Raw genomic sequence first — 24,480 nt, 5'->3', positions numbered from 1 at the left:
TTTAATTTTTTTTAGTGACTTTATAAAAAAAAAAAAATCAATCTCTCTTTGTTTCTTCACTTAGCCTTCGAAGAATGTAAAGGCTAAGAACTCCATTAAGATGCTAAAAAGATGATGACACTACAATCTGCCCTCCCTAAAAAATTTTGTCCTCAAGAAATTTCAAGTCTGGATGTTGCAAAATCTCCTCATTCTCCCATGTTGCATCCTCTATTGTCTAGTCCTTCCATTTCACCAAATATTCCCTTATAGTGCACAACCTCAAGTTTCTTTCCCTAAAATCAATGATAGCCTCTAGCACAAATACCAATTTTTCCACATCACCCAAGGGTGGAAGCACTATAACAATATGATGTCCTAGTGCCTTCTTGAGGCATGACACATGAATAATGTTGTGTACCTTGCTCTCCATTAAAAAATCTAACTCATAAGCCACCTCTCCCACTTTCTTAATAATTTTGAATGGACCATAGTATCGTGGCTTAAGTTTCTCAGTACCACTCTTCTTGAGAGTGGATTGATGGTAAGACTACAACATAAGATACACCATATCTCCAACCTCAAAAGTTTGTTCAGTTCTCTTTTGGTCTATATACTACTTCTACTAATTTTTTGCCTTGGTTATATTATCTTTGAGAGTCTTAACAATGTCTTGACTCTCTTGTAACAAGTCACCTACACTAGGCACTCTATTGTCATTTACAAGCATATCTATGAAATTGGGTACCTCATAACCATACAAAGCTATAAAGGATGACATTTGAATAAACATGTGATAAGTGGTATTGTAGAAATACTCATAGAGATAAATCCACTTTACCCATGCCTTTTGTTGCCCTTCTATATAATTTCTGAGATATCCCTCAACCCATTTATTCACTATCTTTGTCTGACCATCTATTTGAGAGTGGTAGCTAGTACTTAAAGTGAGCTCCACCACACACAACCTAAGTAGCTCCTGCCAAAAGTGACTCATAAACCTGCTATCTTTGTCACTCACAATTCTCTAAGGTAAGTCATGCAATCTAAATATCTCCTTGAAGAACAACTCTGCCACCTATGTAGCAGTGATCAAAAAGAAGTGTGCAAACTTTGTAAGGTGATCCACAACCACATTTATGCAGTCCCTGCCTTGGGCTCTACACAGTCCTATGATGAAGTCCATAATTGAACACTCCCACTTCCTATTTGGAATTAAAAGTGGCTAAAGTAAACCGGCTGGATAGGAGTGTTCCTGCTTATTATGCCAGTAGGTGGGACACTCCCTAACATACTAAAGTACCTTTGCTTTGAGCCCTATCCATGTGAAGCACTCTCTAATCTATCAGTATGTCTTGTAGAAACCATGATGTCTTGCCATAGATGAATCATAAAAAGATTTCAAAACCATCCTCCTCACTATTCTGCCTAGAACAAAAAATATTTGCCCTTTGTAGATGATGAGCTCATTTACAAGGGTGTATCTATTGTCCTGAATAGTGCCATCTATGAATCCAGTTGTCCAAGCATCCTTTGCATACTCTGCAAGGATCAAGTGTCTCCAATCCTCTCATATATCTATCAATAAGCTCAAATGAGGCCTATGTGATAAAGCATCAACAACTACATTATGTGTCCCCTTAAAATATGTAATATCAAAGTCATAATACTATAACTTTCTCACCCACTTCTGTTGCCTATCATTGAGATCTCATTGCCCCAAAAAGTGTTTTAGGCTATTATGGTCAGTTTTGATACAAAATTTTCTACCTACCAAATATTTCTTGAATTTAGCCAAAGCATGCATAATAGCTAATATCTACTTATCATATATGTTGAAGCTCTGCTCTGGCCATCTTTATTTCCTACTCATAAGCAATAGAGTGCTTCTCCTACATAAGCACTACTCCAATGTCCTCTCCAGAAGCATCATAGTGTGGCTCAAAAAGTTTGCTGAAATCTAGTAACGCTAACACTAGATAGGAAGTCCTCAACTCCTTAAATTTCTCAAAACACTCTTGTGCCTTAGGAGACCACAAGAAAGCTCCCTTTCTCATCAAATCTATCAAGGGTGTTGCATACTTGAAATATCCATCCACAAACCTCCTATAGAGACCACATAATCCTAGAAATCCTCTTAATTGTGTAAGGTTTATTGGTGAAAGCCACTCCACAATGGCACAAATCTTTTCAAGATCCATGTGTATGCCTTTTGCACCGATGATGTGACCCAAATACAACAATTTTGTCATACCCAAATCACATTTCGACTCCTTTGCATACAAGGACTCTCTAACCAATATAACCAACATTATGTCAAGGTGAACCAAGTGCTCCTCCCAAGATCTATTGTACACCAAGATATCATTGAAGAAGACAAGTACAAATTTTTTTAACTGAGGATGGAAAACCCTATTCATTGTTTCCTTAAAAATAGCAAGTGCATTAGTTAGCCCAAATGGCATAACTACAAACTCAACATGACCACAATGACAAGTAAAAGTTGTCTTCTCGATGTCCTTCTCTCTAACTCTGATCTCAAATCTATTTTGGAGAAGAAGCAAGCTCCATGAAGCTTATCTATGAACTCATCGATCCTGGGAATAGGGTACCTATTTTTAATTATCTTCCTATTAAGCACCCTATAATCAATGCACATCCTCAAGTTACCATCCTTCTTCTTTACCAACACCATTGAAGAAGTGAAAGGAGACTTACTTGGTCTAATGTGGCCCCATAGAAAGTAACTCCTTTATGATTTTTTCAATTTCATTGTTCAACCTCTTTGGATGCCTATCAAGTGTAATTGTAATGCCCCACTTAGGAACCCAAAAAGAATAAACCTAATATGTTACAAATTTTACTAATTTTTTAAAAAAGTTTAAACAACATCAAAGTAAAAATAACGTGGAAGCAATATATACATACACATCAAGAACACATAATCAAATTATAAATATAGTTTGAATTACTCAAGGATAGCTTCATGTTGACTCACTTTTAAGAAAGTTTTGTTAATAAGTTTAAGTCTCAATTACATTGTCCATAATATTAAAATGAATAAACACATACATAATAATATAAGAAATTGCATAAATACAACTAATAATATGAAAGCACATCTAATGAATAACATCCACTACACATGTCACATGATATGTGAAAATAGATACAAGTACATCAATATACAATACATTATCTCATAGGATCTCAAAACATATGATGCATAGATACATCAAATGAATAGAAGCCTTCAAGATAAGAGGAAGAATGATAATGGTACCACTGTATCAAGGAGCATTCAACAACTATCAATCTAAGGGGAACCCAAATGGTAAGAATACAATACCTTCTGACCATGTGGTTACTTAATCAGGCTCCCAATCCCACCATGTAGGAGAGATAATGTATGATCCACATACAAATAATAAAATCATAAAACATCCTAAGCAAGGAATCTTGATGGCCAAAACTACCTCAAGGGTAACACAAACTACTCAAGAAGAAGAGATAATCAAAAGTGAAAGGACACTCATTCCAATACTAACATATCATACCAAGTCCATATACAAATACCAAGACCAAAATATAAAATCACCTCGAAATCGTTGTCAAGTGTCACAAGCACAATGACCAACAAATAATAGTTGTCATAAATAAAAGTAAACTACCAATCACTAACTCCAACAATAAAAACACCATCAATGAATAATTGATCATTTATTAATAAAATTCAACTGTCAACAATAAATGACATCCAATCAATGAGTAACAACTCACAATAAACACACCATCAAAAGTAATTTCCAACAAGTACACCATTAGAGGCAAATATTTAATAAAAACCATAAAGGAGACTCAGGCTACATACTATGGAGTGTCATCACATGAGCCAACTCTTAAGTTACCTTAGCAATCTCTCAAGACCCTGGACCCTTAGTGACTCTATGCAAAATCAGAATAGCCTCTCATGAAGATGAGAAAACTAATCATACCTCTCAAGGTATTATTTTCATCTCATCCTTAGTCTATACAAGCACTCAAGGCATAGACAAGGAATCTCTAACTTATCTTTTTAATACATCTCAAAGAAAAGGATTAGGCAAGATATTTTAATTACAATGTTAATACATGTTATACAACTTACAATGAGTTACCCTAGCTGCCATTTTGGGCCCTGACCCCCATTGCAAGCCACTCCCATAGACATGCACCTAGACTACCTTTCCAAAAATAAAAAACCACAATAATGTCTCATATCACAAGAGTAATATTGATCAAATTTGGTTCCTTAACATAGAACCCAAAAAATAACATTGGTTCTCAAAACCCAAGTTTTCATAAATGCTCAATAGCATAAAGCTCATAAAACATAAATCTCAATTCAAATCATAAAATTCATCATGATATCCAATCAAATAATTATAAAAGAAATCTCAAAAATGCCTCTAGTGCACATCCCAACTTGGCCAACTAAATAGCCCACAAAGAAAAACTATCAAGAAAATAAACATCACAAGAATATAGATAGAATATTAGAAAACACATAGTTTTCGACCACATAATTTAATTCCACCAATTTCTCTTCTTTAATTTGGGTCATAAGGATGTATTTAGAAATGAAGTAAGAATATACATGTTAATATAAATTGTTATGCTAATATACTTATTTAAAACAATAAGTATTTAAATATCCAATCTTTTTGTGCATATAAAATATCATGCAATATTATCATGTTATTAATTTAAATAACTTTAAATCATAAATAGTTTAATTAATAACATAAATATATATTATTATATTTAAATGTTGATATTAATTTCAATTTATAAAATATTAATATGATTTTTATTTAAGTCTAATATTAATGTTTACTTTTCTTTTAATTCATAATGCAAGTAGAGATAAAATTATAAGTTTAATTTAATTATTTATAATATCTCTCATAAAATCAAATAGTTATTAACTAAATGCTTACAGAGTGAATTCTACAGCTTCTCTTAAAATATAATTAAATTCTAAATATTTATTTTTTAACTTCTCTCTTGCATTAATAATTATAAAATCATTTATATGCAATTAAGAGTTTAATTAAACTTAAATAATCACTAATACTAACATTCACTTTATTATATTTAAATAGATAATTTGTTTTATTTTTTATATTTTATTTTTTTAGATTGCAGGAATCGGTGCAACACGGCCCCCCTATAAACTGCAGTGCGCCTGGTAAACACGACATGCCCACCGGTACCACGAGGACGGAGGAGACTAGAACCCATGACCAACCCCCTGCAATAGGGAAGATTTAGCCAACCGAGCTAGGGCCCCTGCCCCAAATAGATAATATTTATTTCATTCAAAAATTATTATTATTTTTAAATAAATAAATCTGAAATTAATTTTTATTTTTATAAAATTAAAATAAACATGCAATTAGTATTTTCACATGTCTTTGATCTCTCAAATCATGCAAGCATACTATACTTAGTTTTCTATTTTTAACATATTTGTTTTCACATGCATGTAACCACATTATACTTAACTTTTTATTTTTAGCATATTTGTTTTCACGTGTATGCATAAGTTTAGTTAAATCATGTTTTCCTCTGAATTAATCATTTTTCTTTTTTCTAATAATTTTTACAATTAAATTATTTTAGATATAAGAATAATATTTATCTATATTTAAAAAATTCATGATAATTGCAAGATCTTAATGACAAATTTAAAGTTGAAAATCTAACTGTTCAATTTATTATTGTCTTCATATTTTTTGAAATTGAATTTTTCTTATATTAAAAAGTAGTTTAAAAGAATACAGTCATAACAATTTTCTAGAATTTTTTCATAGTTAAGTTATCTTGATTAATAAGTTTTCCTTTTCAAAATCTACATATAATTTCTTATTCAACAATGACTACAGTAAATTAATAAGCAATATGCAAACACCCAGAAAGACACAGAGTAGACAAATCTTTCAATAAAATTTTGCAATGGGTTTTCAGACCCTACCTCAAAACCATAACTAAAATATGAGACAATTTTTGAATGCATACAAATCCAAACCCTCTGACATTTTTAACAATTATTTTGATCTAATTCTGAATTTTTGCTCTCCAAAACCTATGTAATTGGAAAATAAGGTTTAGATCTTTGATAAAAAGTTTTCCCCTAAATTGGGGCTCTGATTGTGCAATCACGAGAGAGAACTCACTGATGAATTACTATTTATTACTTTTTACCTTTTCATGCACAACTCTTTTTGATATTTAATTACAAAATATCCTAATTTAAATAATTATCTTTCTCTCTTTAATTAATTTTCAAAGTTCTTTTAATAATATATTTATTAAGTTAATTAATAACATAATTTAGAGGTTTTAATTAAAATAAAACTACTAAATAATTATCATTAAATTAAATAAATATAACAATGCCACAATTAGAACTATAACTTTATCTTTAAATTTCGTTCTTTTATATTTTATTTTCTTCCAATTTATTAATTAGTGCAAGCACTAATTAAAGCATAGTTTATTATTTAAATTAATAATAATAATAATCAAAGCTCATTGTTTAAATGCAAATCTAATTTAATTATTATTAAATAAATAATTTATCATAAAGCAATATTAAACCTTTAATATTTTAATATTTTAATTCTCTTTTTTCTTAAATTGGACTTTTGAATTAAATCTTTTAAGCTGAAGTAGATATTTAATTAACTAATAATTAATTAAATATTATCATATTTTAATTTCTCTTTAACCAATTTTCTAAATTTAGACTTCAAAATTTAGATTAATACTTTTAAATTAAATCACATATTTAATTAGTTTTTAAATCAATTATATATTCTCATACTTTAATATTTTCTTTTTAATCAAATAATATTTAATAATTCTCAATATTATATGATTAATCAAAATATTATAATTAAATTATTTACCAAATAAATCACACAACGAAATCCACATAAAAGCAAAATTATCAAAACAGACCAAAGCTCAAAATCAAACAACATAGACAAAAATAAACTCATAGTTTTAAAAATGGTGGAAAGTCAGTTACGAGTCCTCCTTGCAAAATAAGTATTTAGGCTATGGTTGGGATTGGACCTAAACATTATCTCTCCATTCTTACCATTGAGTTATTGTGATAGGGCATGCTCATCTTAGCAATTTAGGGAAGTCAATGTCTAGTACCTACATTTTGCATAAAAGATGAGCATGTACATGTATATAAATATATCTACTAAACAAGCAATGATAGGGAGTGGTGTATCGTGTAGATCTTGACTAGCAGGTGACTACGACTCCCTCTCTTAACCACATCAAACAGAAAGATAAAATAAACACACACACCATACACATGCAAGCATGGGGTAAGTACCATAATAATTATAAGTCAAATTTCAAATGTTCAAATAAAATAATGCATCTTTACAAATACGAAGTAATCATCATTAAAGCATCATCTAACATTGCAATGAAATAAATCACATTTATTAACTACAAATTATTAAAGCATCATTAATGCACGAGTAACCATAATCATTAAACAACACATGAAATATAGTCAACTACGTAATCATTATTGATATATCTATAGTCTAAGTTATGAAATAATATCCTTGAAACTAACAGATTCATGAAATAGACACAACAGAGTTTGGTAAGTATAATGGAAAAGAAAATTATATGGGCACTATAGTAATCATGATGGGCTTAGCCCCCTCTAACTAAATGATGTGCTCAATAACCCTGTTTGGTGGTCTACCTAGTGGAATGTCACTAACACTTTAGAGTGTTTAACTCTAAGCTCTTGAATATGAGGAAGATATTTAGTCTTCTGTTGTCCCACCTGTGATGGCATTAACATGCACTCTGCTGCCCACTCTACCTGATCATATAAAATCAATCTAGCCATCCTCCAGAAAGAGACCATTATGAAATCATTATCCCGGATTGCTTTAAGAATCAGTGTCTTCTCATTCACTTTAAACCTTATCTCCATCTCCTTGAGATTAATAGTGAACTCACCAATATCATGCAACCAACTCATCCCAAGGACTATATCTATATCTCCCATATGTACAACATAGAAATCTATCTTAAAGGCATAATTATTAACTTCCAATGGGAGTCCAGTAATCTTACAATCACAATTGAGGAGATAGCCAGGTAAAAGTACAAAGTTGTGTCACCGTTCAAGCTGACTTATCAGAATGGTTGAATTTGAGTATTTCTTTCTATAAATCAATTTTGTTAAAACATATGATCCAGATAAATTTATTCTAGCTAAGTTATATATGATTTCACACTTTTCCAATTGGAAATGACTATTAAATGTATGTTTTATACTACTTTGTATCCAATTACTAAAGAAATAAAATTATTTCAGAAAAGTGACGTTTCAATAACTCTTACTATTTTTTATGATATTTTTTTAATAATGTATAAACACTATTTTATAGATCTCAAAGTCAAGAATGTTCTCATATAGAGTTTATAGTGTTCTAATTAAATATAATACATTATAATTAAAAAATTCTACAAGCACATATTTTAACTCTACAAAAGATGTCATTTTTTAGAAAGAAAAATATTAAATCATATTAAAAAAATTTAAAAATTATATAATGTTCTAGAGGAGAGAGTCCTCTTCTAAAATGCATAATTTTTCTCTTGGTTAGAATAGATTTGTTTTGAAAAATGTGGTGGGAGATGAAAACTATCAATTCTGGTGAGTTGAAATTTGAATAATTATAAAATAGAAAATATAAGTCTAAAGCTGATTTTTATTTTTGATTGTTCTAGCTATATATGTTCTTTATAACAAATTCTGAGATCAAAAGGAAATAAATTTATTTATGTATAGTTTTTTGGTGGGAACTAGAACCCCAATTTTCAGCATTTTTTAACAGCTAAAAAATTGTCTATAAAAATTAGGAAAATATATCAATTCTTATTCTAAATAATTATTAAAAATTATAATCTTAAAATTCATCCATTTCTATACATTTCATTAGTTTACTTCATTTTCAAATTCAAAATAATAATACCAATTTTATGTCATTGAAGGTGAATAATTATACTTTTGTTAGCCTTTTCCTATACAAAAAAGTGACATAGGTTTGTGCTTTCACCTAGCCATTAGCTACCCTCACTCTAATTCCCCAAACTCCTCTGTTTGTATGCCATGCTTCTCCACCAACCTAACATCAATGAAATTGTGAGTGGCACTTGTATCAACCAAAGTTATAACTCGATGTCTATCAAGTACTCCTCTCATTTGAAATGATCCTTCCTACTTAATACTAGTGAGATGAGCTTCCCTAAATTGTCCATCTCCTTCCCCATCTATGGACTCCATTTTAGACAAATTTTCAGCCATGTCTTCTTTTTTTCACCATCTATTTCCTCTATATCAGACTGTTGGTCTGAATTATCTGATTCTGATTCCTCATAGTATGCCCACATAATTCTATTAGCTTTTTCCTTTGGTCTAAGAGCACAGTCATGATTTGCATCATAGGGTCCCTTACAATAGAAGCATAATTTTTTCTTTCTCAAATAATTTAATGTTTCCCTATAAAAAGGTGTTGGAGTTTTATCTTTAAAATCATTTTTTTAAATCAGTCCTCTCTGATTTTTTATACAATAGTTTGTTATCCTTACTAGAAGATGCTCCTTTGGACTAAAATTTATTTATTGGGACTACATGTTCCATACTTCTTGACTTTTTCATAACTTCCTATAAAGAAATGGGATCAAATGTCTTTATCCAACGTCTCAATGGTTTGAATAGGCCCTCAATGAAAAGAACTATCAATCTACACTCTGAAATATTTGGTACCATGATTGCCAACCATTGAAATTCACTAATGAAATAATCCAAGTTGCATACTTGTTTTAGCTGTGTTAATTCTTGGAAGTAAACCTCTAGATCTTTCTTGTCAAATATTTCAGCCAACCTATCCATGAAATACTAGTACTCTATCACCTAATTATGCTAAAGTGTTACCATTTCATGGTACCACCAATCATGTGCTACTCCCTCCAAATGCAAAGTGGCATACTTGATACCTTCAATCTCTATCATTGGCCTTAGTGCCAAGAATGTGTCAAGCTTATGAATCCAAGCTTGAGTTGTTATCTTACCACTCCCATCAAATGTAGGCATAGTAAGCTTGCACGTAGCCCCCTTCAACTCACTATTTTGACCCCTAGGCCTCCTATCCTGTCTGAGTGACCTGTAATGTTCTCTCCTCTAATTTATAAAGTGTTTAAAGGTCATCCTCTCTCGAACCTGTGGTGCCAATATTTCTCATTCATTGTTTACAACCATAAGGATATCTACAAATGTCTCATCCTCAACTTCCCCTGTTGGTTCTTGTATTGGTTCCTCTCTAACAAAAATAGGATGTGTAGGCATGTTTTTTGTTTCGAAAAGAGTTCTAGGTGATTCCACTACACTCCTATTATCCCGTTGTTCCTGATTCTGTCTATCTTATGGGTTCATACATTCAACCATGGTGGTGAGTGCCTATAAAGCCTGAGCCATTCACTCTTGTCCTATAACCATTGCTCTGAAAATTTTTTTTATTTCTTGATCCTCATTCCTATTGTCTCTTAGTGAGCTACACTCTTACCTATCACCCATGGTGTTTGGCTACCTAATAAAATCATGTTCCCTATCAAACAAAGCTTGCTTGATAGTGAAAAATATGTGAGACCCAACCCCAGGTGGCTTGTGGTTGCTAAACCCTCAAAATGGAAAGTTTTAGCTTTGATACCAATATAATAACCCCAACCAATTATAACTTTGTGAAACACCAAATCCTTTTCAAATTCAATTGTTTGACATTTTGTCAAACACTTTACAAGCAAGCATTGATACCTATGTAATATCCCTTGCCCAAACTGATTGATTTTAGCTCAAGAAATATTGTTAAACACTTGTATGTTGCCTTTTAATGCTAAGAAATTTGCAAATGATATTACAATGCCTCTTACAATGAACTAATATGAAATTGCAATTCTTTTGGTACTTTCAATGCATATACATGGAAACTAGATATAGAATGCATACCTATAACCAACTAACATTTTGACAAACAATTGACATACAACTACTATGCTGATCATATATGCTATTAGATGGACATTTCATTAAATAAATGGTATGCAACATGTATCTCCTTTATTGAATTCATTCTCATATACAATGTTGTTATGAGTTTGCAAAGACAAATGAGCTTACAATAATGATTATAGTAATGTCAAAACCTAATTCTGAATTATCACAGCAAAATCATATACCTACAAATTACAATGCTAACTACTAATAGTTGCAAGTGGAACCTGATAATAGTGATGCCCAAGGACGGAGATGAATCAAGCATAAGTACTATAATGTGGCATCATTCTTGTGTACTGTGGTAGCCAACAACAATTGTATTATCTAATTTAAGCACAAATAGAATTCTGAATTGAAGCTCTTCTGAATACCAAATTTAGTGGATATTTCACCACCTCAAATGGTCGCAACACTGAAGAGTTGATCTTCTCCAATGGTTGATTGAAATCAGAAACCTTAGTTTCTTCTCCCAAATTTATATAAAATGCAATTCACAATAATCGAATGATTAATAATGAAGCTCTCCACTTTATTTTATTCTTTTTGTTTAACCCTTCTAGAAGGGAATAAAATATTATTTAATTGCATTCTCTAGAAGCTACCCCCTTTCCAATACAATAATTAATTGTATTTCTAGAAAATGCACTCTCTAAAAATTTCTCCCTTGTAACACAATAATTAATTGTGCTTCTAAAAAATTAAATTAATTAAATATAAAGTCACCTTTTAATTTTAATTTTTGTTAATGACTTTATAATAAATTAATTTAATCAATTTCTCCTTATTTCTTGACTTAGCCTTGATTAAAAGAATGTAGGAACTAAGAACTCCACTAAAATGGTAGGAAAATGGAAACATTACAACTTACCTAAATATTTATTTTTTATTTAAATAATCTTCCATATCACAACAAACTTATTCACAATAAATAAATTTATAAATCCAAAATACAAAATATCTTTCAACTACCGCTACTATAACTATTATTGTTATTGTTGTTGTTGTTCCAATACAAGCCTCTCTTGCATCAAAGAAATGTCACTTAAGCGTGAGATAAATGTCTTGGACTAACTGCATGTATCTAAGATTATGCATCTCGTCAAAGGTGAGATATTTTCGAGTAACCTCCTGCACACCCCTTTCCTATGACCCAGCATACAGTTGAATGGCTGTGATGCATTCAATGGCCGTCCAGCCGTTTCCTAAATCTTCAATCGTGGGTTGAAATTGATTCTTGCGCTCCCATCTTTTATGATGCAACAACCGCACTTAACGGCTGAGATGCGTTACATGGTCGTCCAGCCCTGTCCTTTATTTTCGACCATTGATTTTAGAAATGAGGACGTTTGTTCATTTCATATAGGAGCTTAAAAATAATAATAATAATAATAATAATAATAATAATGATGCCACATAAAATACGTGTGAATGGAGAAGGCGCTAAACTGGCTAAAATTTTAAAATATGGTTTTCTAAAATGCTTGATTAAACATTGGTACTAAAATGGTACTAAATAATATCAATACAAAAAATATAATTGAACAAGTCATACTACAAAATATACAAGTTAGCTATAGATCACGGCTGAATTTATTTTAAGATCATAAGTTGTAACAGCAACACCGATTTAGCCTACAATAAGCAAAGATTTGATTTAGCTAATATTCGTTTGCAAAGATTAGATTTAAACAATCGCTTAGTTCTCCATGGGTAGTCGACAAGCTTTTTGTTTTAGTAAAGTGATAATTAAATTTTGTGTTTAACATTATGTAATTTCTTTTCTTTTCTTTTAGTTCTTAAAATATGATTTATTACAACCTATATCAAAAATGAGTTATTAAGATCATTTATATTATCAACCATGTTGTCATTTCTGCCAACTGAACGATCATCAAAAGAAATACCCAAATCAAAAGAGAAACGAGATTTATGTATTTGACATTTGTTAAACCAGACGGAATCACAGGATTGCTGCGATATTCACTTATTAATGGCTACATTATCAACGATCAAAAAAATATAAAAACGAGTTAGATTAAAAATGGAATCTTTTTAGCTGCCACCAAGACTTTTTCTGATTTTGCCGACATCCTCCTCACTGATCTGAAACGCCTTGCCAAGAATCGCCGGAGGAATGGCCGGATTCGAACGGAAAGTAACAAACGGAGTTACAGCAACCCCTGGATTCTGACTGTTAAATGCAGCTATCAAACTCGCCGGACTGTCACCCAAATTTTGGAGGAAATGGATTGCTCCCTTGGGAATAACAATCACGTCGCCGGTATTAATTTCCTGAGAGAAATATTTGTTGTTGCTGTCAACGAATCCGGCGACTAATTTGCCCTGCACAACGAAAGTGATTTCGCTGGCTCTCGCGTGTGAATGAGGCGGCACAATTCCGCCGACGGCGACATCTGCCCGGGAAATCGATATTCCGAGCGTGTTGAGTCCCGGTAAAACATCTGTTGTCGTAAACGCTGTGCCCACGCCGAAAATATTGCTTGTGTTCGTCGCCTTGTTCAGAACCGACGTGGTGAAGTGTTTTCCGGTGACTTCGCTGGGATTCAGGCACGGCAAGCCATTGAAGAAATAGCCAGTGGCTTTTGTGTCCGCTACGCAGAAATCGAAAAGAGTGTCTGGATCTGCAGCTATAATGGGGAGCAAGAACAGAAAAAGGAGAGGAATTGAAAGTGAAGCCATTGAAATTTAACGAGCCAGCTTTTGCAAGAACTGAATTTGTGTTGGAAAAGTGTGGGAATCACGTGTTTAAATAGAGGTGGTGGCGAAATATGATGATGTCGGCAACTTACGTAGCGCAGTGTTTTAAGCGGGTGTCTGCCGTGGATGTGCCGCGGCCGCCCCCCATAATTTTCAGGACACGTTTGTCTATGTACTAATCAACTTAATATTTTGAAGTTTTGAACCGATTTTGTAAGGAGTGATTAAATAATGTATTTATTTAATAAATTCGTCTTTGAATTAACTATCTACTTAATAAATATTTTCAATTGATTTTGAACAATACTTAATTAAATGCCAAAAAGCTTATTTAATGAATGAAATTATAGCTTACATAATTTATGTTTATTTCAAGCTTTTGTATTAGATGATAACGCTCCGAGGGATAGTCGTAGCTAGCTGTTTCGAAGGTTCCACTGCAAAAGATGTGGCGTTACGCTTTTTCCTGCCATTTCCATTTCCATTTGCTTTGAAGATTTTGCAGCCAAACGCGTGGCGTGCGAGGGCATCTCTGTAATTCCAAGAATTTGAAATTCATCTTCAAACTGTTACAGCTGTTAAACTTATGATAACAATGATTCTCATGGCAAGATCTTGATCGAATAAGAAATTTGATTTTGGAAGAATACAAAATGTTTGATTTTCTTACCTACGTGCATCGACTATTTCATTTCGATTAATTTGATGTCTGCAAATTTTATACATAGATTGACTGTTTTCGGACCGGCAATTCCGTCTGCAGAGATTCCAATAGTCTTTTTGATCAATTCAACAAATGAATTTCCCTTACGACGCAGGAGGGATTTTAAAATATCTTCTATAGACAGAATTCAAAATAAGTAGAAAGTTAAATTATAAGATTGTGAAATTCGAAGTTTAATTTTTTTTTAATTGTAGAAGGGAAAATAAACATTTTAATTAGCCAATGTTACAATACGACCATTCATATAAGTCGGGAAGACTAAATTGGTATTTAATAATATTTAATTAATTTATGGAGTGCATAAATATTTAAATTATTCCTTAAAAATAATTACTAGTTTCATAAAAGGAAGGCCTCTGAATATATATTATTTTTTGTATTACCTAATACATTGTGGAAATTTTTTAATATTTATTATTTACTTTGTTCCTTATTATATAGATATTATGTTTATAATAATTATTTAGTATTTATAGTGTTTTCTAATATTTATAACATATTTATAAATTTATTTTATAATTTTATTTAATCTATTTTGTTATAAATATTAAAAATACAAATTTTAATAATTCGGTAATTATTTTAATTAAAATTTTAGAAACAATATTATACAATTACAACATTTGTTTTGACAATATATTTGTAAAATATATGCAAACAAAATATCAATTATAAATAAAATACAATTTATAGGAGGACTAGGCCTCCTTGTGACCTCTTCTAATTAAGAAAAATAACTAGTCAAGGGAAGAAAAGAAAAACAAAATATAGAAAAGTTTAGATACATGAAAAATAAAATGGAGTGAATCGAGCCAAAATATTAACAACATTGTGAATTGATAGAAATTCGCATTTCAAGTAATATATGTATTTCTATCCTTTCAATATAATTTTATATTTATAGATTGTAGAGAGAAATTGTTGAAATTTTTTTTTTTTAATATGTAAAGTAGTAATCTACAAAGGTTTTAATTTCATTTTATAGACTGGAAGCTTAATTTCAGAACTAAAACATATAAACCTAAAAGTTTTTGTCTTCATTTTATAGGTTGGCAACTTAATTCAACACTAAAACATGTTAACCTAAAATATTTTCAAAATGGATCAAAATAATGTATTTATCTATTGAGTTGTTACACATACAAATCCCAAAGGAAATTGACAATGATTTGGGTACATTAGTAGAAGTAGAAGAAGATATCTTGAATTCTACAGAGGTAAAGATGTTAATAGATTTTGATGCTAATGCTAAAAATCTTAATTTACATTAGGTAAGAAAATGAAGAGAGATAAATTTGCAAATTTAATTTATATTTTATTATTTTCTAATATTCACTTTTTAGTTTTTTTCAGTATTTCAATGAATATGTCCGTTGGAGTTGTGAAAAAAAACATGGGTTTGAATTTCATGTTTGCTAAAGTTCTGACAAAAAAAACTCATCATTGAAATTTCAATGGATGTGGGGCATAAAAAAATTTTAAAATAATTTTTTCCTATTGAGTATCACAAGTATCTAACAATATGTCTAATGATGTATCTTTCATATGATTTTGTAATCAAATGAGTTAGATTAGGAAACCTACAATAAACTCCATCATTGTGCTGAGGAGGTGAAATATCTTCTCTTTCCTTCTCTTACATCTTGTCAAAATTATTGTCACATTTTTTAAACATTTCTTCTCACCACTCCTCTTGTGGGTGTGCACCTACCATGTGTCATCCTCCTAAATTTTCTCTTTCATGGGACTCAAGTCATCACTAGCCAACCTCCTCTCTCTTTCTCTGCATTTTGAATTTCAATCAACCATAACTTAACCACTTCCACTGAATCTTCCCTTTAGCATCCTCTGTATACTCTATTTGCAACCATCAAACTCCATACTCTATCTGCAACCATCAAACTCCCAAAAGAAAATTTTCAACTATGCCTCTTCCTTCCTTAAAAAAATTGAACTTGAAATTTAATATTATTAAAAATAATTTACCTTGAACTCTTTTGCCACCCACTATCATCTTAATTCTTTTATTTTTTATCTGGACAACCTTCATATTTCCCTTCTTCACTACCCCACCTGCCTTCATACATTCAAGACTTTCTATCCACTCTTTATCTATTTCATAAAACCGTGATACAATGTCTTCGTTGTCCCTTTTAATCCTTTTTTATCCAAGGTCAAACCCTTCATTTTCTACTTCTCTAAGTTCTTTTCATTTTTCATTCAATGCTTCAATTACCACTACTACTTTGTCTAAATGTTCAATCCTCTTAAGTTTTTCCTAAACTAACTCTTTCACTACTACATTTAACATCATTTTTCAACCAAAAATTTTGACCATTAACTAAATAAATTTAGGGTGGTCGAAATGTAAAGGCAAAAATTTCATTTTTTTACATATAAGACCCGTGTTGGTCAAAATTTTGACCAACACAAGGCTTATACATCCACAAAGTTCACAAAACATTTTTCCAATTACGTTTTTCGTGCCCGATTTCATTTGACATTTTTGGAGCATTTTCACATGGTTATCTCTGCATTTTCGCATGGTTTTCTCTGAGCCCAGTTTTGTTTCAAGTTTTCTCCACCCACTTGATTAATGACACCTGCTAGCCCTGGGAATAATATGAAAGGGGGGCCTGCATTTGCATCAATATAGGGGGGGGTGGAATAGTAGTTTGAAACTCTTGATATTGTCTTTCTTTCATTCTTCTTGATGTGCTTGACTTCAAAAGCTATTCCACTCACGACCTCCAATCACACCTGCATCTCCAGTGGTCGAGGAGAGCGAATTCTCTTCGAGCATATTTCCATAGGTACATGTGTATTTCTGTTGTAGGTTTTTATGATAATATTGAAGATGGAAGTGAATACTATTACTATCATTATTATTTTTTATGCCAAAGTTCAGCCATTGTTGTGTAATATAAATGGGAGAGTCTCCGCTCAAGTGTTTTTTCTCAGTGATGTTTTGATGATAAGTGTTAAAAAGAGTCTAGTTGCAAAAAGAATGTAATGTACTTGTTGTTTCATTTTATTGAAAGTGTGTAGATGCAGATTTATCATTTGGAATGTTGGTCTATTGTAACAACTATTATACTTTTTGTTATAGTAATGAAAGAAAAGAAAGGAAATGTATATGCAGAAGCTGTAGTTGTAAAAGCTTAGAAGAAATAATAATGACAAATTTTTTGTTTTATAAATATAGTTGTGTTGGTATCATATTTTTCTTGTATTTTTGTTTTAATAATACATAATTATATTGTATCGTTTAGACAACAATTTCATATTCAAAAAAAGAACAAAAAGAAAAAAAAATTGAGTGTTTTTCTCTCTTCAACTCTAGAACATTCAACTTAAACATCAACACATAAAGATAATAATTTGAAATCTGGTGTGTTTAGTGCTTGGAGTTGTACCCTCAATACCTAGGCCATGTGGGCTATAAAACATGATATTCATGTGATTCTATGTTAGATGATGATGATGATAATGAACAATCACCATCTACTACTAGCTCATGTAGTGATAAAAGGTCTTCAATGCACCTCTAACTACAAGTATGCCATGGAAAACTTGTGATGGAGATGACTCCTCAAACTAATAGACTATCATGGAAATTTTTTGATAAAGATGACACCTACAAATACTGGACTATCTTCAAAAACTTATGATGAAGATGGCACCTAAATTTACTAGACTATAATTGAATTGATGTACTTTGGATCCTTCACCAAAAGTCTCTGTCATTTTGTTAGAAGATGATTTATCTTCTAGTTCAACCAAAAGAATCTCTCTCCTATATTTCAACATTACATTTAATTGTTGCATTGCAATTAGGTCTTCCTACAAGGGTTTCCATTTGGATGAATAACAAACTTGTTGGTGTTTTAAAACTACTAAGCAACAAAATGCTTAATACCAAGATGACAATACTCACATAGTCTAAAGACTAGCCAATTCTTATTATCAATTGTATGTGCACACCTTTTGGTATAACTTCTACAAAACCAAGGGTGCTTTTCTACTCTTTTGGCTCTGCAAAACCAGGGTGGGTATACCCAGTGATGATACAAGACTGGGAAAACTATATGAGAATTATCTTAGTTTCATTATGATTCTCATCACAAATTCTCTAATACATGTACAATTCTTAATACGTTAATAAACACATCCCATATAACAGATACAGCCAAAAATCTTCTATAGGTCTGCAGATGTTCTCAGCAATAATGGCTAACTAAAGCTAAAACATTCCATGCAAACAAGTAGAGGCCAACTTTGAAGATCTACAAGAAATAAAAGTAAAGTTGATTATAATTGTGCATTTTGACAATCATGTGTGACACATTTCTCTTTCAGCTAGATTAAATTTGATCAGTGCCTAATCCATTAGGGTTCAGAGTCTACTACAAATCTCTAGATCTAATTTGTTACCTTACAACAATTCTTATTAGAAATTGTCATTCAAAATCCTTTCCACTACTGCAGCAACCTTATCAAATTCATCAAAACTTTTACTTAATCCATTGAATTAACAACCATGATAAACAGATATACAACCTAATTGAACTGCATTCAATTGCACGAGCCTTTACTTATACAACATCAAGATAACTAAGTAATCAAGATAAATTTTGGTCTTCTATCCTACCATCTCCCCATTTGACTTTTTTGGTGTGCGTGCAATCCCCCTCCCTTAGTCCCTATATCTTTGAGTCTGTCAACTTCTGCAACCCATTTTATTTGACATCTCTTGCTTTCTTCATCCTGATGATGGATCACTTGGTGTGATTCAAAAAGTTGATGGTAAAAAATCTTTACACAATCGAATCCAGAAATATATCAGTTTATTTGCTATGGATTGTGGAAATTTAATCTCTTTAATAATCAAAAGGAGACAAAGTTCAGAAAGAACTGATATGGGGACAATTCATAATTTGTATTCATTTTCCTTGAAAATTGTATACAATTTACAATAGACTTAGAATGACCTTCAGAAAGAAACACGGATCATTCTATATTCATGTATTCTCAAGATTTGACAGAGAAAATACATCATGAATTTTTGCTCAAAAATAGTGGACCAAAAACAGACTAAGTGTATCACTTAGCAAATAGAATTGAGACCTTTTCTCTTGCCCTGGAATTTCACTTGTATAGTGTGAAATGCAACAAGCTTCAGGCTAAGAGAAATTAATAGGTGTATTTTACAAGGAATATCTACATACACTTATCACAAAATGACAAAACTATGGGTAACAGAAGATATCGAAATCAAATCATTCCTTTCGGTGGGTCAGCTTCTATTACATGTTCTGATGTTGCTGAGTTGGCTATTGATCTGATTCATCTTCATATGTAACTGCTAAATTAGCCAACAATGAAGCTTGCTCTGATGAGGGCACATTAACCTCCACCACCTTCATTCTACATGGTAAGGACAGCTTCTACCTTTTCCTTTTCTTTAATTGTATTGGCATCTTGTGGTCTCGGTTCTGCAACTGAAAGTGACAGGTTTTTCTTGTCTTCTTCTTCTGATTGGGTTTGAGTAGTGATGGTATCAATTATTTAGACTTCCTCACCCTACAACTCATCACTGTCAGTTTCATCTACATCAAACTGTTCACTAGAAGGCATTTCTGCCATCCACCTGTCAAATAATGTGTCATCTGGCCAATTGAATTACAAAATATCCTTCTGTTTCTTTATTATATAATCAGCCTCATTATCAATATCAACAAATTCCTGTTTTAAAGAATCAAAGAATATTTTGGCTTCCACCATTTCTTCTGTTGTGGTGGCCCACCGTGCATGCCCTATTTCATTTATGACTTGATTCATTCTTAAACAAAATAAATCATCAAGTTCCTTCGCCCATTCCTCTTTGCTTTTCAAACTATTTTTCTTATCTAGGGCATGAGGAAATAAATTGAATTCTTGGCTCTTATATTTGTCTAAGTAGCCTATTATTATCTTCTGTAAATGTATCCTTATCAAAATCAGCAAGATTGGAAACAATGTCAAAGGTTTTATCAATCTGATCACGAGAATTATTTATAACAGATAGACACAATAAGGTTATTGCTTTCTCCCTTCTCACCCATTTGTTCACAATAGGCTTTAGAGCCTCATCATCTTCTTTTAACTCCTCCCAGATGTTAATCACCCTGGTCAATTGATCATGGACTAGTGGCCATTCAACCTTGTCTCCTAGATATGTAAGAGTTGTTCTTAGTTTATCTTCATATTTAGATTCCAGCTCTACATGTAAGGCCCACAGTTTACTCTTTTCTTCTTCAAAATCCTTAGCAGTGTAATATTGTGGCCCTTGGGGTGTGTCTGGTATTTCAATGAGGGAGGTAGATTTGAAAGGTTCAACAAGGGGGCGAGGGTATGTTATTTTAGGCTTGGTGGATTTTCCCAGTAGCTTGTTCTCAAGCTCAACTCTCCTTTTTACCTCTTTATTGTAGGCATCCACAACTGCCTCATATTTACTTTGTAATTCAAACATTTCCTTTTCCTCCCTTTTAGCAGTAGCCAAGGAAAACTGAGAATAATTCACATTCATGTGGGCTGCCTGTACGTGTGAGGTATCAGCAACTCTCCTCACAATAATATTCCCTATCACTCCTGAACCATCAGGCTGTGCTAATATAATCCTGGATCCTCTTCTTAATGATCACATAACAAGAGCAGCTTGATCATCACTAAAAGAAGTCCCTGCAAATTCCTTTTTATTTGGGTCTTGTAACTCCAGTCTATTAAAAACAGAGTTGAAAATCAATGCATCTACAATATCCCAATTAGGCAACAATAGTATGTTAGAAGTTTTTACCATTTGCCTTCCCTCCTCAGAGGTAATGTTCTAGAATTCTTGCATCATTTTCTCCTTTATTTGGTTTTGGATGGAGGCTTCATCCATTTCTAGATGCTCTATTTTCATGTTCTTACATCTTTCCTCAAAATTGTGGATGTTTGCCCTCCAAGCAAATTGATGTAAATCCCTAGACCTTACAAAACTGTCATCTAACAAAAATTGCTGGCTGGCTTGTTCCAACATAGGGTCCAATTCCCTTCCCTTAAAATCAGCTACAATCAGCTCGAGGCTTGGCACAGGAGGTTCCTGGGGGTTCCCTTCATTGATCTCTGCTTGAGTGACAAAAACTCCCCCTTGTGATCCAATTTGTTCAATTTGCTCAATAGTGAGCTGCTCCTCCCCGGTTCTCAAAGGGGTCTGTGAAGGTGAATACTCCTCAACATGAGAATCCTCCTCTCTTATTATTTTCCTCCTCTTAGGGGAGGGCTCAGTAGGCCTGTCTTCCAAAACCCTACTAGTGGACTCAATTATTTGTTTGCCTTTGTCCACTGTATTCTTTTTATTTTGAACAATAGTATATCCCAGCCTTTTTTGGATAGTTAATTGACCTACCCTTATATTGGGAGTAAAACCCAATATTCCCATTGCTTCCCTGGCCTTATTTGGGTAGAACCTAATAAAGAATTGCTTTTGTTCATTCATTGCCTCTATTATTTTAGGAAAATTATTCATAAGTTTTCTCATCTTATCTACATTTGTAACTGCATTGTCCAAAGGACTATAATCTGGATCAAAACAATGAATGAAATCCAAAATTTTAGAAAAGACTTTCCACTTTTCTTTCCTAGTCTCTTGCTCCTGCAAGGAGTACTCATTCCTTATTAAGTCTTCAGGAAAATAAAATTCATGCTCAATTTTACCAAGCTTAATTCTCTGCCTCAGAGCCAAATGATAAAATCCTTTAGAATCACAAAAATGAGGATGGGAAGTGGCCATCTTATAAGGATTCAAAATCTTGTGCAGAGAAAGCCAACCTCCTTTTGTGATTACAAAATGATGAGCCACTGTGCAAGTAGGAAAAATTGACCCCTTTTGTCTTTTCAATAGAAGGGCTTCCTCCACTCCTCTCAGCTGCCACAATATCTCAACAACTCCTACCTTCAAAGGCACTTGGTAGGGTAGTACGTGAGGGCTTCCTTTAAAACCATATATTCTAAATACAGTAGAAACATAATATGGAATGACATCTCCCCAATTATGTGAAACTTTCAAACCACTTGGGTTGTCCATAGGCCTAATGAGATTCATTAATGCTTTGGGGATTCTGGGATTGTCCCTTAATAGGAGGCATCTCAGCTTTGAAGCGAAATACCTATCAAACCTGACAAAACTGGCATTCTCTACATCCCAAGTCATATCTGCACTCCACAATTGAACTAGTAATTCTTCCCCACTCTCTTCTCTGTCTAATTCCATTTCTTTACTAAAATATGTTACTCCCTTGAATATGAACATGTGCATTAACAGAGAATAATGGCCAAAAGTTTTTTCCACCTTACCCTTAGCAATTCCAATCAGTCCAATGTGAATCTCCTCAGTTAAGTAAGAAGCAAAATCAAAAATTATATCCACACCAAAAGAGGAAATTTGAGTAATCATATACATAAAATCCATAGGCATGAACTCTTCTTCATCTCTCCCAAAAACTTTACACAAGGACCTATATATTTCTATAGCCCTAGAATTGAAGTATGCCCTTTTGAAAGGCTCCATGGAGGATGTTGTTATTTTTGGCAGTGTTCCAATTCTACCTATGTGTGAGCTCAGCGCTCCTTGCCTAACTGCATCTCTCTTAGACATATACTCATTTTCTAACCCTTTCAAATCAATGGGCACATGATAATCAATGACAGGCTCTAAACTGAAAACTTCCCTGATCTCCTCTGCTCTGATTGTAATCAAGATTTCACCATTAGTTCTCCTCACTACCCTAAGGGCTTGTTCATAATTCTTAGCTACAGCTTCCAAAAGATCATAATCCATGAAAACACTGGGAACCATCGTTTTCCCTAGACCAAAATTCCAGATGTTGGCATGTGGGGCAAAAAGGTTCCTCTCTGAAAACCATTTTTTGAATAAAACAAGACCAATCTCTGAAGTTGTTGCATCCCTAACCTAGTTTCCTTTGTCATATAACCCATCTACTATTTTCAGCCTAGGGTTTAATGAAGTTAGCCTCTTAACTTCTACAGTTTCAACAGTGGAAGAAGGGAGCAGTTCAAGCAAATCATCGTGGACATTCCTATCCAAATAGTTCTCTTGACCAGAAAATGCTTTCTATTTTGGAGCCATTTTAATTAACTCTTGAAGGAATTGAAACAGCAGGAGGATTATAATGCAAGTACTTACTTTGAATTTCGCTCTAGTTCTTCTCAGTGTTACTACAATCTTTCTGTGAACAAACTACTTCACAATTTTATCGAATCCAGCATGATCTTCTCAACAACTATTTCTTCTTAGAAATGCTCTGAATCTTTGTTCGAGTACAGTGGAATTAAGAAAATCTTCTATGTTATACTCTATTTTTCTTCACACGCGAAGCTTTCATCTCTCATAAATGCATAGGGTGGCATCACCTTCTATATTCAAATTTACACCGTGGATTTACGAAAAATCCTACGATCCAGGGATGCAAGCAAAGATGACTCATGTTCCTCTTGACAAGCTGGCAGTCAACCCAATGAAAATTTTCCATGTGTACCTTTCCTTCATTGTTGGCGCCTCTGAACTGGACCCACAGAACTTTGAGGACACGTGTCACTTAGATGCTATCTCGCTATACATAAAGAGTGAGCACCTTGCCATAGCGAGATAGCGCCTGTCATTGATCTTGATTTGATCATGCAGATGACATTTGATGCATTGCTCAAAAGAAATATGGTGGGCCCCTTGTTGCCATGTTTCTATTCGTAACCTTTGTGCAACTCACCATAGCGAGATAGCGACGATCATGGATCTGAGATAGATTTGACGATCAATATTTCATATATTTTGTGTATAGGGCATGGGTCCAATCATTGATGATGTGATGAAATC

General features: G+C 32.6%; 1 protein-coding gene across 1 annotated transcript; it reads right to left on the bottom strand.

Annotated features, from left to right (window-relative positions):
* Window positions 1-13,036: 13,036 nt before the first annotated feature.
* LOC149576585 (germin-like protein 3-1) lies at window positions 13,037-13,835 on the bottom strand. The gene has a single exon (XM_089816847.1). The coding sequence runs from the start codon at window positions 13,823-13,825 to the stop codon at window positions 13,178-13,180; it is 648 nt and encodes a 215-aa protein (XP_089672973.1). The 5' UTR covers window positions 13,826-13,835; the 3' UTR covers window positions 13,037-13,177.
* Between the last annotated feature and the right edge of the window lie 10,645 nt (window positions 13,836-24,480).

The sequence above is a fragment of the Cupressus sempervirens genome, chromosome 1, assembly GCF_028749045.1.
Source record: "Cupressus sempervirens isolate cs-2001-9-10 chromosome 1, ASM2874904v1, whole genome shotgun sequence".
NCBI classification, from domain to species: Eukaryota; Viridiplantae; Streptophyta; class Pinopsida; order Cupressales; family Cupressaceae; genus Cupressus; species Cupressus sempervirens.
Note: the sequence above shows the minus strand (reverse complement) of the source record. Positions and strands in the feature narration are given on the sequence as shown.